The sequence below is a fragment of the Aulonocara sp. 'chitande type north' Nkhata Bay genome, linkage group LG12, assembly GCF_057382095.1.
Source record: "Aulonocara sp. 'chitande type north' Nkhata Bay isolate Kocher_YH1m ecotype deep benthic linkage group LG12, A_spYH_male_GT1.1, whole genome shotgun sequence".
Taxonomy (NCBI): Eukaryota; Metazoa; Chordata; class Actinopteri; order Cichliformes; family Cichlidae; genus Aulonocara; species Aulonocara sp. 'chitande type north' Nkhata Bay.
In genome coordinates, this window is record NC_141355.1 from 37886607 (window position 1) to 37899787 (window position 13181).

At 40.8% G+C, this 13181-nt stretch overlaps 1 protein-coding gene across 2 annotated transcripts in view; it reads left to right on the forward strand.

Annotated features, from left to right (window-relative positions):
• The window catches only part of ppil2 (peptidylprolyl isomerase (cyclophilin)-like 2), a 45808-nt gene that overhangs the window by 2299 nt on the left and 30328 nt on the right, over positions 1-13181 (forward strand). For both annotated transcript variants that reach the window (XM_086315508.1, XM_086315507.1), the window contains exons 5-13: positions 728-779; positions 1921-1972; positions 2351-2442; positions 2842-2931; positions 3020-3095; positions 3198-3358; positions 7209-7284; positions 8018-8124; positions 11406-11495. In XM_086315508.1, the coding sequence (XP_086171634.1) occupies positions 728-779; positions 1921-1972; positions 2351-2442; positions 2842-2931; positions 3020-3095; positions 3198-3358; positions 7209-7284; positions 8018-8124; positions 11406-11495 (796 nt within the window). The remainder of the gene's footprint in view (positions 1-727; positions 780-1920; positions 1973-2350; positions 2443-2841; positions 2932-3019; positions 3096-3197; positions 3359-7208; positions 7285-8017; positions 8125-11405; positions 11496-13181) is intronic.

Consider the following 13181-nt stretch of genomic DNA (forward strand, 5'->3'; position numbering starts at 1 on the left):
AAATGATGTCTGATGCCTTTAAGTGTTCACATAACACCCTCAGTAGCCAGGCAGGTCTTGGAAGAAGATATTGGAAGAAGCTCTGAGTGTGTACTGTGAGGCAACATTAATGGACAGTTTTCAGTGTATTTAACCCCGGCTGGATTAGAACATATGCTGAACACACAACCTCCTCCTGTATGTTCAGAGTTTTGGTTTAAAATCATCCAGTAGTGATTCTTTTCCTGATGACATGCTCTAAGCATGATAAATTATATAGTCTATGCTGAAAGAATAGATATTATATATGCAGTTTCATCGGCTATATCTTATTTCTGCCACTTGATGAAGCTGTACAGAAAAGTTGCAGAAGTGCAAACTTTATGCGTCGCGTTTCAGTCATTAAGTTGTTGCAGTAAAAATATGTTTTTATGTTTGGTCCTGATTTGCTTCCAACTCTGTTTCTGGGTTTTATCAAGCCAGCTAACACAAAGGAAGCTTGGATATGTCACACTTGCCTTAATTCTGTTAAATAAAACCAAACAAATATCAGTTTTGTTTCAGTTTTGGCTTTTAAAGGTGATTTTTCCTTTTCTTTTTTTGATGATTTATCTGGTGTGTGACTTGACATCTCACTTGGCATAAATAATTTTGCACAACAAGATGTATGTCTTACATATTTTTGCATCCCCTTTCTTGCTTTTAGCATAACCTAAAAAATTATTTCCTGTGTACTTCCTGTTTTTAGGAGCATTGTTCCGTGGATTAAGAAGTATGGTACAAACCCGATCTCTGGAGAGGTGAGGAGACAACGATTCCTTCATGATCTAACTGCTCCATAAGCTGCTCTCATTTACAGAAATTGTGGTTTTAATCATCCAACGCAAAAAGAAATAAACACAATTTTCTATAAAAACATGACCTCAAATATTAGCCGAGCAAGCCAATTATAAAAGCTGAAGGTGGAATTCAATAGCTTAGGGTCGGGTTAGCTTGACCTTGAGCTGTTTATAAATTTTAAATTCAGAAGAATATCAAGTTTTTACCGTGACCCTGCATGTCAAACATGTTATTTACTGCTAGCGGTCACTGTCTTACAATGATAAGAATAATATTTAGGGTAAGGCTGTGTATAACATGTTACTATCATCTTTATAAGCAGTTTAGCTCCTCTTTCATATTCAAGCTTTTATTATAAGTAAGAGAAAGTGCTGCTCACAAATACAGTGTTAATGCCAGACATTTTGTTTAAAGTTAATGAGTATACTTATCAGTCATGAATATATACAGCACATCTTGATGCATTCTCAATCATGCAGGGAAGTAAATCTCCAAAAGTTGATTCTGTTCATCAGGATGCAGCGTTTTCAGTGGGAGAAACGTTTCGTCACTCATCCAGGTGACTTCTTCAGTCTCAGCTGACTGCAGGTTTCAACCTTATAAACAGTACATTTGCATAATGACTGAAACCAGCCCACTGAAGGAACAATGGGCTGTGAGGTCAGTTCCTTGATCATTAATATGCAAATTCTCATGACCATTGATCAACAACCACTGAACAAAGCCCACTGATCAATGGCCATGAGTACCGTTCACAGAGAGTTGGGGAATGGCTGCAATCACAGCATTGTAAGATGGCAAAAGATGTACCCTTAGGCCCCCTCCTCGATTCAGAGTCTTTCCCTTTTCACATAGAAGAAGTCGCTTGGATGACTGATGATACGTTTCTCCCACTGAAAACGCTACGTCCTGATGAACAGAATCAACTTTGGGGATTTACTTACCTGGATGATTGAGCATGCATCATGAAGCACATCTCTACAATTTCCCCCATGTCACAGCTGGAAACTAATCTCTGTAAGATGATCCATTTGTGGTTGTACTTGTAGCGCAAGCACTGTTGTACAGTTTGAGAAGCAAATTTGTTCTTTTCCTCCACAGAAACTGGAAGCAAAGTCCCTCATCAAACTTAACTTAGCCAAGAACAATGATGGTAAATATGCTTACGCTTTGATGCACCTGAGGCACAACAAAATGCATGTAGAAGAAATTTAATGCTGTCATTAGCCCAGTTTGCCAGGTCATAGTCACTGAAATCCTGCAGGCTTTAGTTTTCTTTTAAATCCACACTTTTCTTACTGCTTTGCTTTGTGTGAGGGGAACCTTAAAAAAGAAAGCTTGACTTAAAAGGGGTTGGAGGAATAAAAATCCAAAAAAGCAAGTGAGGGGAGAAGATGTGATATAATTCAGCAGAGGATTGCATGAGGTACTCGTTGACTTCTTGAGTGGATTCAGCCCCTGGCAGCAGATTGGACTCTGCTGCTCAGCCTGCTGCTCTCTCACTTTTTTTCTTTGCTTCGTTTTGTTCCAGGAAAGTATCACTGCCCTGTTCTGTACAACGTCTTCACAAATAATTCTCACATTGTTGCCAACAAGGTCACCGGGAATGTGTTTTCTTATGAGGTCAGTGAACTCGTGCTCTTGCTGCATTGATCCTCACGATGATGCTTTTCAGACAGAAATCGATGTCTAAAATTACGCACATGGAGAAAGAGATGATATTGATTTTGGTCTTGGCGTGATACAGTGCAGATGCTCAGCCCACATGGTCTCACAAGATGCTGCCTTACATCACACAGAATTAGCTGTGTGCAAAAAAATCTCTCTCCAAACAAAAAACAGTGTTGTTCTGTTTATTTTTACAGATGAATTCCACAAAGTGTTGTTCATTCAGTTGTAGTGATACTAAGCTTGTGTTAAACTTAAAGGAAACACATATAATTTAATTTTACCTGCTGCCCACGTTTGTTTTCCTTATGACCAACAGAGGCTTTTCTTTCTAATATTTCTGTTTTCATGCAGGCAGTTGAGCAGTTAAACATTAAGACCAAAAGTTTTAAAGATCTGCTCACAGATGAACCCTTCACAAGAAAAGATATTATAACTCTTCAGGTGAGATGTAGTTTCACGATTTTTATCCACCTACACAATGAAAGAGTACTTTTATTTGAGGAACAGAGACGTTGTTTTCTCTTCTTAGGACCCCACAAACCTGGATAAGTTCAACGTCTCCAACTTTTTCCATGTCAAGAACGACCTGAAAGTGTTGGACCCAGGTGAGCTATCAGTATTTTTCTGGTGATGGGTAATTCTCGCATTATATAAATGTGCTATGGTAAAATCATCCGTTTTCTCTTGCTCTTTCTGGCATGTTTCAGATGAGGAAAAGGCTAAGCAGGACCCAGCATACCATCTGAAGACCACCAATCTGGAGACGAGGGAGACTTTAGCGGAGCTTTATAAAGAATACAAAGGGGATGAACTTCTGGCTTCCACCATGAAGGAGCCGCAGGCCAAGAAGACGGACAAATTAAATGCTGTAAGAAAACCATCCTCACTATGATCCTTAAAGCCACTTTATAGCTCCTGGTTTCATCATTGCAAGGCTCCATGTGCAGCAATGCCTTTGTGACCATAGAATAGAATAGAATAGAATAGAATAGAAGAGCCCTTTATTGTCATTCTACATGTACAACGAAATGATGGGTGCTCCACAACAACTGTGCAGGAGTTAAATATAAATAATAAGACAACAGAATAAATGACAGACAGGAGCAAATATAAACTAGAGAAAGGCAAACACTGGAGGCCAAAGTGTTTGGAAGCAGTGCGAAGGACTTGGTCTGAGTAAGAGTCCGTGTGTGAGTGGCCTGAGTGATGAGGGCTATTCAGACCATGGCTCAGATTGGTGAGGTGGTGGGTACAAGGTGTCACCTATGTTGGCTCTAGTTTTCCTGAGACAGGAGGATCTGACGATGGTCTCGGAGCAGCAGAGGGCAGCCAGTGATGTTGGGGGCGGTGTTAATTACTCTCTGTTAGCCTTCCTGTTCTCAGTCGTGACCCTTGCGTACCAAACACCCAGGTAGGAGGAGCACACGCTCTCTAATGAGGAGCAGTAGAAGGCCAGCAGCAGCTTCTGGTCCAGGTTCTTCTTCCTCAGGACACGAGGAAGTGCAGCTGCTGCTGGGCCTTCTTTACCAGGGCGATGGTGTTGTGGTGGTGAGATCAGTGGACATGTGGATGCCCAGAAACCTGAAGGTGGAGATTCCAACCCTTCAAGATGGGTGAAGGGTGTTACTGCCATCTCTTTTATAAATGCCGACACACTAATTTATCTGCAATATTTAATACCAGTTAATATATTGGTCAGTCTCTAATTCAACGCCTTCACCTTTTGGGTGGACTTAGACATCTCATCTGCTGCTGTTATCTGCAGCTGTCTGTGTCCACAGCAGAGTTTAATCGCTAACTTAAGGTGATGTAGAGTCAAATGCCTGAAAAACCAAGTTGCTAGAAGTGACTTTAGTTAATAAGATTAGATAATATATTTGGACAGCAGTCTCATAGTAAGAGGGTCTTGGGTTGCTGGATGTTCTCTCTTTGCTTACATAGGTTTTCTCAGAAACTGGTTTCTCCCACCTTTGGAAAAACTCACTGCTGTTTTTAAACCTTTGAGCTTCTCATCTTGCTGCGTTTGGTTACTTGATTAGTAAACACCATCTTATTTGCTATGAGCAATGAATTAGTCTTATAGGGATCTTTGGCCAATATGATGCTGAATCACAAAGACTCATAAATGGTTATTAAGAATATAAATAATAATTTAAAAACTGTCCAGGCTCGGGTGTCCAAGCTTCTAAGCTGCTGAACGAAAAGTCCCAACATTTAGACCAGGTGATGGAAACTGAGCCACGTGCAGAAGTATTTAGACAAGGATGCACTTTTCCTCCGTTTTGCCGACACGGCACCACACTGGATTTGAAGTGAAGCCGACAGGATGTGACCTGAACCTGTTTCACTAAACTGTTACATTATTTTATGTCATATTTCTTTACTTTTGGACAAGCTCAAAACTAGTAATGAAGCTGACAGTTAATCAAATGTCATTGCTGAGAACTAATCTAACATAATTTAGGAGATTTTTCAGTTATTTAGTCACGTCACTGCAGCAGGTTTAAGAGAGCCTTCTGAACCAGGTGAAGATGTGCTAGTTTGACTTTGTCCACAGGAGGGAGCCAAATATTAGAAAATATATTCACAGTATTGTGGATGAGAAAACAAAAACAAACACCAGATAAAGCCCAGCTGTATCCAGGAACAGAAACAACAAAGAATAAAATATATTTACCGTAATCTAAGGGAGATTGATGGATAATATTTTGCATGTAAAATATTGTTGATAAAAAATAACATCAGTGTCAGAACCAGAGAGAGTAAAATGTAGAGCATGTTTATATCCATTTGAAAACTCAACATATACATAATGTAACCTTCCTCCAGGCCTGCTCTCAGTCATCATACCTCTGGGGAACACTCGCACACACAGACCGATGTGTAACAAAGGAGGTCACTGGCGGTGATGTTACCGCCGTGACTGTGCCCTTGAATTACTGGAAGGATGACGGCTGATTCAATTTGAGCCGCAGCTACACCTTCTTTCTTATCAGCTCTCCTTTGATGCTGCGCCGTGCCTCATTTTTACAGCACAGCTCATCCTTGGTCGCTCTCTGTGTCGAGTTCATAGTGACGCTTTGACAGCATCTGAGAGAAGAGGCAATATAGGTCAGACAGAGCGTGCAAGGTGAAGTCTGCACTTTCATGCGCCTTCACAAGAACTGGAGCAGAAGAATGCTAAGCGGGGACTGAAGAACAGACTTTTAGCTTTTGAAATCCATTTTCACTTCTCTGCTTTAATCTTCAGAGTTGTTATTCTTTCACTTGAATAACTCTAGCTGCCTTATCACATGTTTCTGGTATTGTTAGGTGTATATTACGATCCAACAATTGCTTTCTACTATAATTTAAGCTCAGATAACTTCTCTGGTGCTCCGTAATTATAACGTGATAGAAATCTTTCTGTTCTCGGCTCTTAATCATGCGGAGCCTGAAAAAGCTCACACGCCCTTTAGAGCAAACGAGGGGGCCATTTGAGAATGAAGCTGGAAAGATATGACGAGTGGAGAAGACGCTTCCTCAACTGGTGGATGAACCTTCAGGCCTTTTTAATGAGGAAATATCTGCCCTGGCTGCCTCTGAGCTCCAGGGATTATTTCACAGTAGAGAAAAATGTACAATAATGAGAGAAAGTGATGAGGTTTTTTTAAGTAGGTAATAATTACATTGTAAAATTTTACATATTTTCCCTGCATCTAGAATAATACAAAGACACTAAAGCAGCACAGAAGCTTGAGATCCACATACTGGCTTTTTTTCCATACCTGTGCCCCTCCCTTGGGACTTAAAGCAGGTCATCCTGAATCAGTAGGTCAGTGGTTCATTCCCCAGCTCCTCCAGCCTGCATATCCAAGTGTCCTGGGGGAAAATACTGAACCCCAGATTATTCTGCCACCATTGATGTGACTACTAAAAGGCTGTTCTTGCACATTTGTTGCACCTCTGATGTTCTATATAATTCTCAACAGATGGCATTAAACAGCCTTGAACCTGCCAGCTTCAGTCCTGTCAGATTATACCAGTTTATGTTTATATGAGAATAGTGCAAATACTGCATAGTACAGGTGACATGTCAGCAGCCTCATGTGTCCTGCCTCCTGCTAGCTCTGCTCAGGTGACTTAAAAACAAAGAAAAGTAGTAGTTTTTCCTGGTGTGTGCTACGTGTTTTGGATATCACGACTTTAATCAAGAGTTGTGCAAAGTTTATGTGTAACAATGACTTATGAGTGTGTCCAGTGGTCAATAAGACTAGAAAAGTTATTTAATGCTGTTACGACCCGGCCCCCGGTTATGTTGCGAAACGGCTCAAAAGCTGCAACATAAATATGGAGAGTAACACCAGAATTTCAACTAGAAGAGGTTTTATTTTCAACTATGTAACAAGTTAGCTAAAATAGCTGTTACCACTAAGACGAAGGCTAGTGTGTCTACATGAAAGCCTGCCTCGGGTATGCCTTTATCCACACCTGACTAGATGTGGTCAATTAGCAACAGCTGAACACTCTTGCACTGCCACTGCAAAGAGATTAGGGGCTGCAGAGGGGCGTAACAAGTGCCACATGATAAAGATGCTAACAACACCCCCAGAATTTAGCATTAAGTAAACCTCTTGTCTTAATCATATTTATATTCAGCATCCTTTTGAGCTCTATTGACATATGACAGATCGGCATGACTTTTTAAACTTTTATCTTGTTCTTTTTTCCCCCCTCAGGCTCATTACTCCACAGGAAGAGTTTCTGCCTCGTTCACATCCACGGCTATGACTCCTGCCACAACACACGAAGCAGGCAAGTGAACACATCACACACACAAAGCCTCCACAGAGTCCCCGTAAAAACAAATGTTTGGCTCATCTTCAACCTGCATTCATTCAGGGACGACTGGCTGCCCATGTGTGCTCTTTTTATTTATTTATTTATTTTAAAAAGGAAAGTGCAGCTTCACGCTCACACGGTTTAAATGCAGCTGCAAGTGGGAGCTGCTTATTTCGACTGTCGTTTTCTTCTCCTGTCAGCCGCTGAGCTGCTTCATGAAAGAGATTTGCTGTTATGCAACTGTATAGTAGGTTCAGCACACTTCAGAAAAGGAGGACAATGTTTGGATTTAGTGACCTAGTTCAAGTTTCTGAGAAGTGATGAAATGGCTTGAAATATATTTATACAGAGCTCTTTATTTAGCGAAATACAAGAAGGGATTTGTATTTATTTTTTTAAACCAGTGTTTCTAGTGAAAAGCTAAACGCTGATGTTTAAAAACGGCTTTTTGATCTGAAGATTGTCAACAGGAGAAAAACACTCAGGCATAAATCTACATAACAGCTTTCCCTGCAGACGCATGCAGACTCTTTAAAGGTCAGAGATCTCACCTGTGCCAACATCAAGCTGAGACTCACAAAACAATCAATGAACTCTTAAGATTGTTTTTCAGAATAACTGTTCCCGCTTGACGTGCCAGCTATAAATGTGAAATATTTTCATCATATGCACGTCAACTAAATTTATATTTAAACGTGTTTTACAGACGCTATTGCAGACGACACTGTGCGTTACCAGTATGTGAAGAAAAAGGGATACGTACGCCTGCATACAAACAAGGGAGACCTGAATCTTGAGTTGCACTGTGATAAGGTAAGAACGCTTGTATTTACGCATGAACAGTAGGAATAATTTGGATGGTAATTGCTAATCGATAAGGTGGAAATAATTATAATAATCTGTGTTATACAATGAATAGATTTCAGCCGTTTAGCGTCGTACGTTTATTTTAAAAAGACAAGAAACTGAGGAGAAATTGTGCAATTCAGCAGGTTTTACTGTTAGTATAGTAACAGTCCTCATTGATGTTTTCTTATGATCATTGCAGGACAGAACTAGAAAATAAAAGCTCATTAAAATTTGTAGGGTAAGTCGGGGGTTTCAGTTCTTAGCAGTTAGCACAGGAAGGACTGTGGGAAAATAAAAATATATAACTTTTTGTTTTTGCGGTGCCAGCTAGGTCTCTGCAGGCATTGAGATTTTGTGAGTTGTTTTTATCTCTGTATAAAATCTGGACGTAGCTCTCAGGTGGGAGAAATGAAGCAAATGCAGAAGTGCCGTAAGCACAAGAACAAATGGGTGAGTGACATGTGGGCGTAAGAAGGTGGGACTGGACATGTTTTCACTTCTTAGCTGTCAGAATAACGTATAATAAGGTGTGTAGAGTATGCACACACGTCAAGTTTGCAGTTTTTGTCGAACATGTTCCAAAGAAGCGAACATTTTTTTTGACAGTTATTAAGAGACTAACCAGGAATCAAAGTTTAAGCTTTCAGCTTCTTGTCATAACATTTTAAAAACCACCGGCTTAAATGGAGGCTGGCCATAAACAGATGTTCATTGAGACAATGGACCAAACCACTGCATTAGGCTACATGAAAACAATGTGGAACCTGAAAGGAGCAGATGGCTTCACTTGGATATTAGCAATCCTAACTGCCAAAACGAATAGTTTTACAAGTGCAGCCTGTGAGGCTCTGATTCAGGTGACAGGGTGATTTCATTCTCCGCTGTAAGGTTTTCAAATGAAGTTTTTCCTGGTGCATGTGTTTAAATAAATAGCTTTTAGGATGACTCACCTGAAACTGTGAAAATAGACAGTGTCCCCACCTCACACTTTGCCAAACTTGTGTCTTGGCAAAGTGTTCACCCTTCTAAGCTTAGACGTGGGGGGCTCCTGAGAGCCAGCGTGAACTCCAGGAACATATTTCTTCCCTGGTAACCGAGCGCCTCGTGCGTCTGGTTTTCATTGGCTTCTGAGCTGTCGAATCAGAATAATGAAGGGAAAGTTGCAGCAGTTAGACAAACCTGCCCTCTGTGCCCCACATCCTCCTCCACCCCGCCTTCCTCCCCAGTGGTTTCCTCACAAGATCGCAGCTCTATTCGTAGCCTGCTGTTTATGAATTAATAAGAGCTGCTTCACTGTCACATTCAGTCACACAGACCCAGATCCCACCTCCATGTAAGGTTTGCTCACTCAGCCTGCCCAACCCTCGCTGTCCGCAAGGGGGTGGATTTTTGTAATTGTCCGACGGAGCCTGCGCTTCAGTCGCCCATGATATCAAAGCTTTATTATATTCAAAAACACCTTTGAAAATGTAAAGTCAGATATTTTTGTCTTTGAGTGTGAGTTTAAAGTTAAACAAGACGCACAAACAATGATGACTATCTATTCTAGTGAAGTGGATTATGTGGGACCTATAAAATCTCAGCTGCAGACAAGTAAATGTCTGCAGCTAAAATGTAAATGAATTGAGTAATTTTAATGGATTTATGCTCCTCCGCTCTTTCACATTACTGCCTGATTGCATGGCAGCGTGAGCGAGTCTGTAAACACGTGTGAATCAGGACATTTTCTACTTTTCCTTCTTGTCTGCGTCACCAAATGTTTCCATGCTGACACCAGCTGATTGTTGACAATTTTAGGTACCTAGGCATGTTTCTAAATTGAATTGCATTTTAGAGACTCGCAAAGTAACGCAAAAGCATGCACGCTAAATTAACCATTATTACAGAGCAGCAACAGCGAGAGGGAGAGGACTTGCAGACGTGTCTCTGACGCAGGAGACTGGTTAATAATCAAAGTTAAAGCACTGGGGGAAGAAGGAGGCTTTTATATTGATTTGTTATGTATTTATTCATAGAGGTGGTAGTAATCTGTTGAACCAGACAGCTTGTCCTTAGACAACTATTTTAAGACGTCCTTTTCAATTCCAAAAATCAGTTTTATATCCAAAAATATAGAAATAAATTACTTTGTGTGTGTGTGTGTGTGTGTGTGTGTGTGTACTTAGTGGTTTAAAACAATAAGCCTCTTTGTACCAGAGTGCTTGGAAAATCTGGGATTTATGTTAGAGGGAAAAGGAGCCAGAGAGTTGATCACCCCCAGCAAAATCAAGATGTATGTGGAAATAAGACCAGCAGAGAGCTGTTAAAATAAAGAGGTTTAAACGGAGTATTTTATAAATCTGGGGAAACCACCAACCGTTGTTGCCGGGCCGGGGGTGTGTGTTTCTCTCGCACGAACACTCAGAGAGGTGTTCCTCCAGGCTGTTGACATTAATAACGGTAGACCTGACCGGCGTCATAGTCAAAGCCACGCCTTCTGCTCGGGGCTGTGTCGCCGCCTCGTTTCACAGACTACCAGTCAGTCAAAATTAGCGCCTGACGCTTGGTGTTTTGTAATGATTTACAAGACGTCTAAAAGTTTCATAACCCAGGAAGCACCTTCAATGAACCATTTTATTTTTCAACATTTAAATCGCTCTGTTGTAGATGTGAACTAAGCCTGCCTTCTCGCTACGAGCCCTACTTCATGACAGACTTATGGGTACAACAAACATTTTGTAGCAGGTCAGGCAGAGCTGAAAATGTGCCACTCAGTTTGTTTATGTGAATGTAAAACTTCACGCTGACAGTAACTGCTGCATGAAAGCTGAAATACAGCCAGTTCAGTGTTTTCTGAAGCTCCAATAAGAGAAGTCAAATATTCACATGGAGGATGGAGTGAAAGTACACTTAGCTCCATAAGTACTTTTTTTTTTTAACCATGCATAAAAACGGCTGCAGTTCCTGAACAGGAAGAGCAATATTTTTGTTAAACACGTCAAAATAAAGCTGAACTTCAGAACAAACATTGTGTCATTGTCCAAAAGTACTATCATGAACTTGAAAAATGCTAACAGGTTATGCAATTATGTATATGTGTGGGAAAGAAAACATATATTGGTATATGACACTAGTTTGACACAGTGGGCACTTTTTGACTGTTCGTGCTGGCACTTATCAAATGAGTGGCGATAAAATGAAAAGTATTGATCTTGCAGTGAAGAAGAAAATCACAAAGCTAAGCACCTGCGTTATTTTTCCTCAAGGTTCCCAAAGCGGGCGAGAATTTCGTCCGTCTGTGCAAAAAGGGCTACTACGATGGAACGATCTTCCACAGGTCCATCCGGAATTTCATGGTAAGGAAATAATACCTGCTTAAAACACCTTCCTGCTTTTACCTTCCTCCACTAAAGCCACCAATTAATGCGTGTCTGGATTGAGCTTTGAGACCTTTCTCTGTGATTCACAAGTTCCTTTCACAGATTTTTAAATCAATGCAACTTCACTGTATTAGAGGTCAAGAGTTTGCAGAACATGTGCAGTGGTCAGGCGCTGATGCTCTAATAACTCATTAAAAGCTTCAAATTGGCTCTTAAACAGACAGCTGATGGAACTGATGGATTTCGAAATTATGGTCTATGCTCGGCCTGCTGCCTTTTAACTGAAATGTGGAGGATTTATATTGGCTTAAACAGTTCACATTATGAAGAAGTCAGGATGACCTGAATATATCTGGGTTCATCCTCCACCCCTGAATAATTAGAATCTGTGTTTTATTACATTGGTTTTTGTTGTAATCATGATAGACTTTATTTGCGTCTCTTCAGCTTAAGCTTTAAACACAGACCGAGAATATGAGGCGGCGAGTCTGATCAGCCGTCATCTGTGTATTTCAGAACTGCTGCTTCCATAATTAAAGTGGCTCTGAGTGGACATCTGGTCTCAAGAGGACCGTTACCTTTTTCATTCTGTCCTGTGGCGTTCATTCACACTGGCAAGCTGTGAATTGTTTATACGTAATTACACTGCCACTAGCGCCTTCAGCTTATCCTCCGCAGCCCAAAAGGAGAGGAGGCCTCACAGAATCATTTCATAGCAACAAACACTTTAAAATCTGTGGTAGTGGCAGTAAAAGCACTGTCACTATAAAGCAGGACCTGTGAATCGCTGAACATCCAGAGGTGGTTTTACTTTGAAACATGAGAGGCACAGACGTGTTGAACATCAACATGATGCAGCCGTCTAATAATTCAGGTTTAATATTAATTGAATAATATGTATACTTATTAACTGTATTAATGGGGAAGCATTACAAGCATTGCTTTTTGTCGTCTTGTGCACCTTTTTAAAGCTCTAACATGGGAGACCAGTACACTCGAGACGGTGCAGTGTTTGTTTGATTCCACCTTCATGCCACGAGAAATCTTTTGCATTAAAAAAACTTTATTATTATTTGTGTTGCACTATTCAACGAACAGTAAAACAGATTCTAGTGAAAAATAAAACAGTTAAAACAGCAGCAACAAAAGAGCCAATCAGCAGTAAGGAGGAATGAGAGAGGGGGAAGCAGGTTAACAAGGGTGGCAGAAAAAGCATAACTGCACGGCTGGCACACTGGGGCGTGCATAGCATAAACCGTACCTAAAACAATATCCTGTTTCCACAAATTATGTTTGAGCAAACATGCTTCTGCTCTTTGTCTTCTCCCTTTCCCTGCAGCCGTTCTTTTCTTCTCTGTCCCTGGCTCCTTTTTAGAACATGGCTTCAAAGGCAACAGTGCAAAATGCAGAATAATCAGCTGCCTGTGCTGTTAGAAGAAAGTCCAAAAACAGTTGATTCTGTTCATCTGATCACCATTGATCGGTGGTTGTTGATCAATGGTCATGACAATTTACATATTAATGATCAAGGAACTGACCTCGCGGCCCGTTGTTCTTTCAGTGCTAGTTTTAGTCATAAGGTTTATAATGCTGGAGAAACCTGCAGTCACCTGAGACCGACAGCGTCACCTGGATGATGATGAAACGTTTCTCCCACTGAGA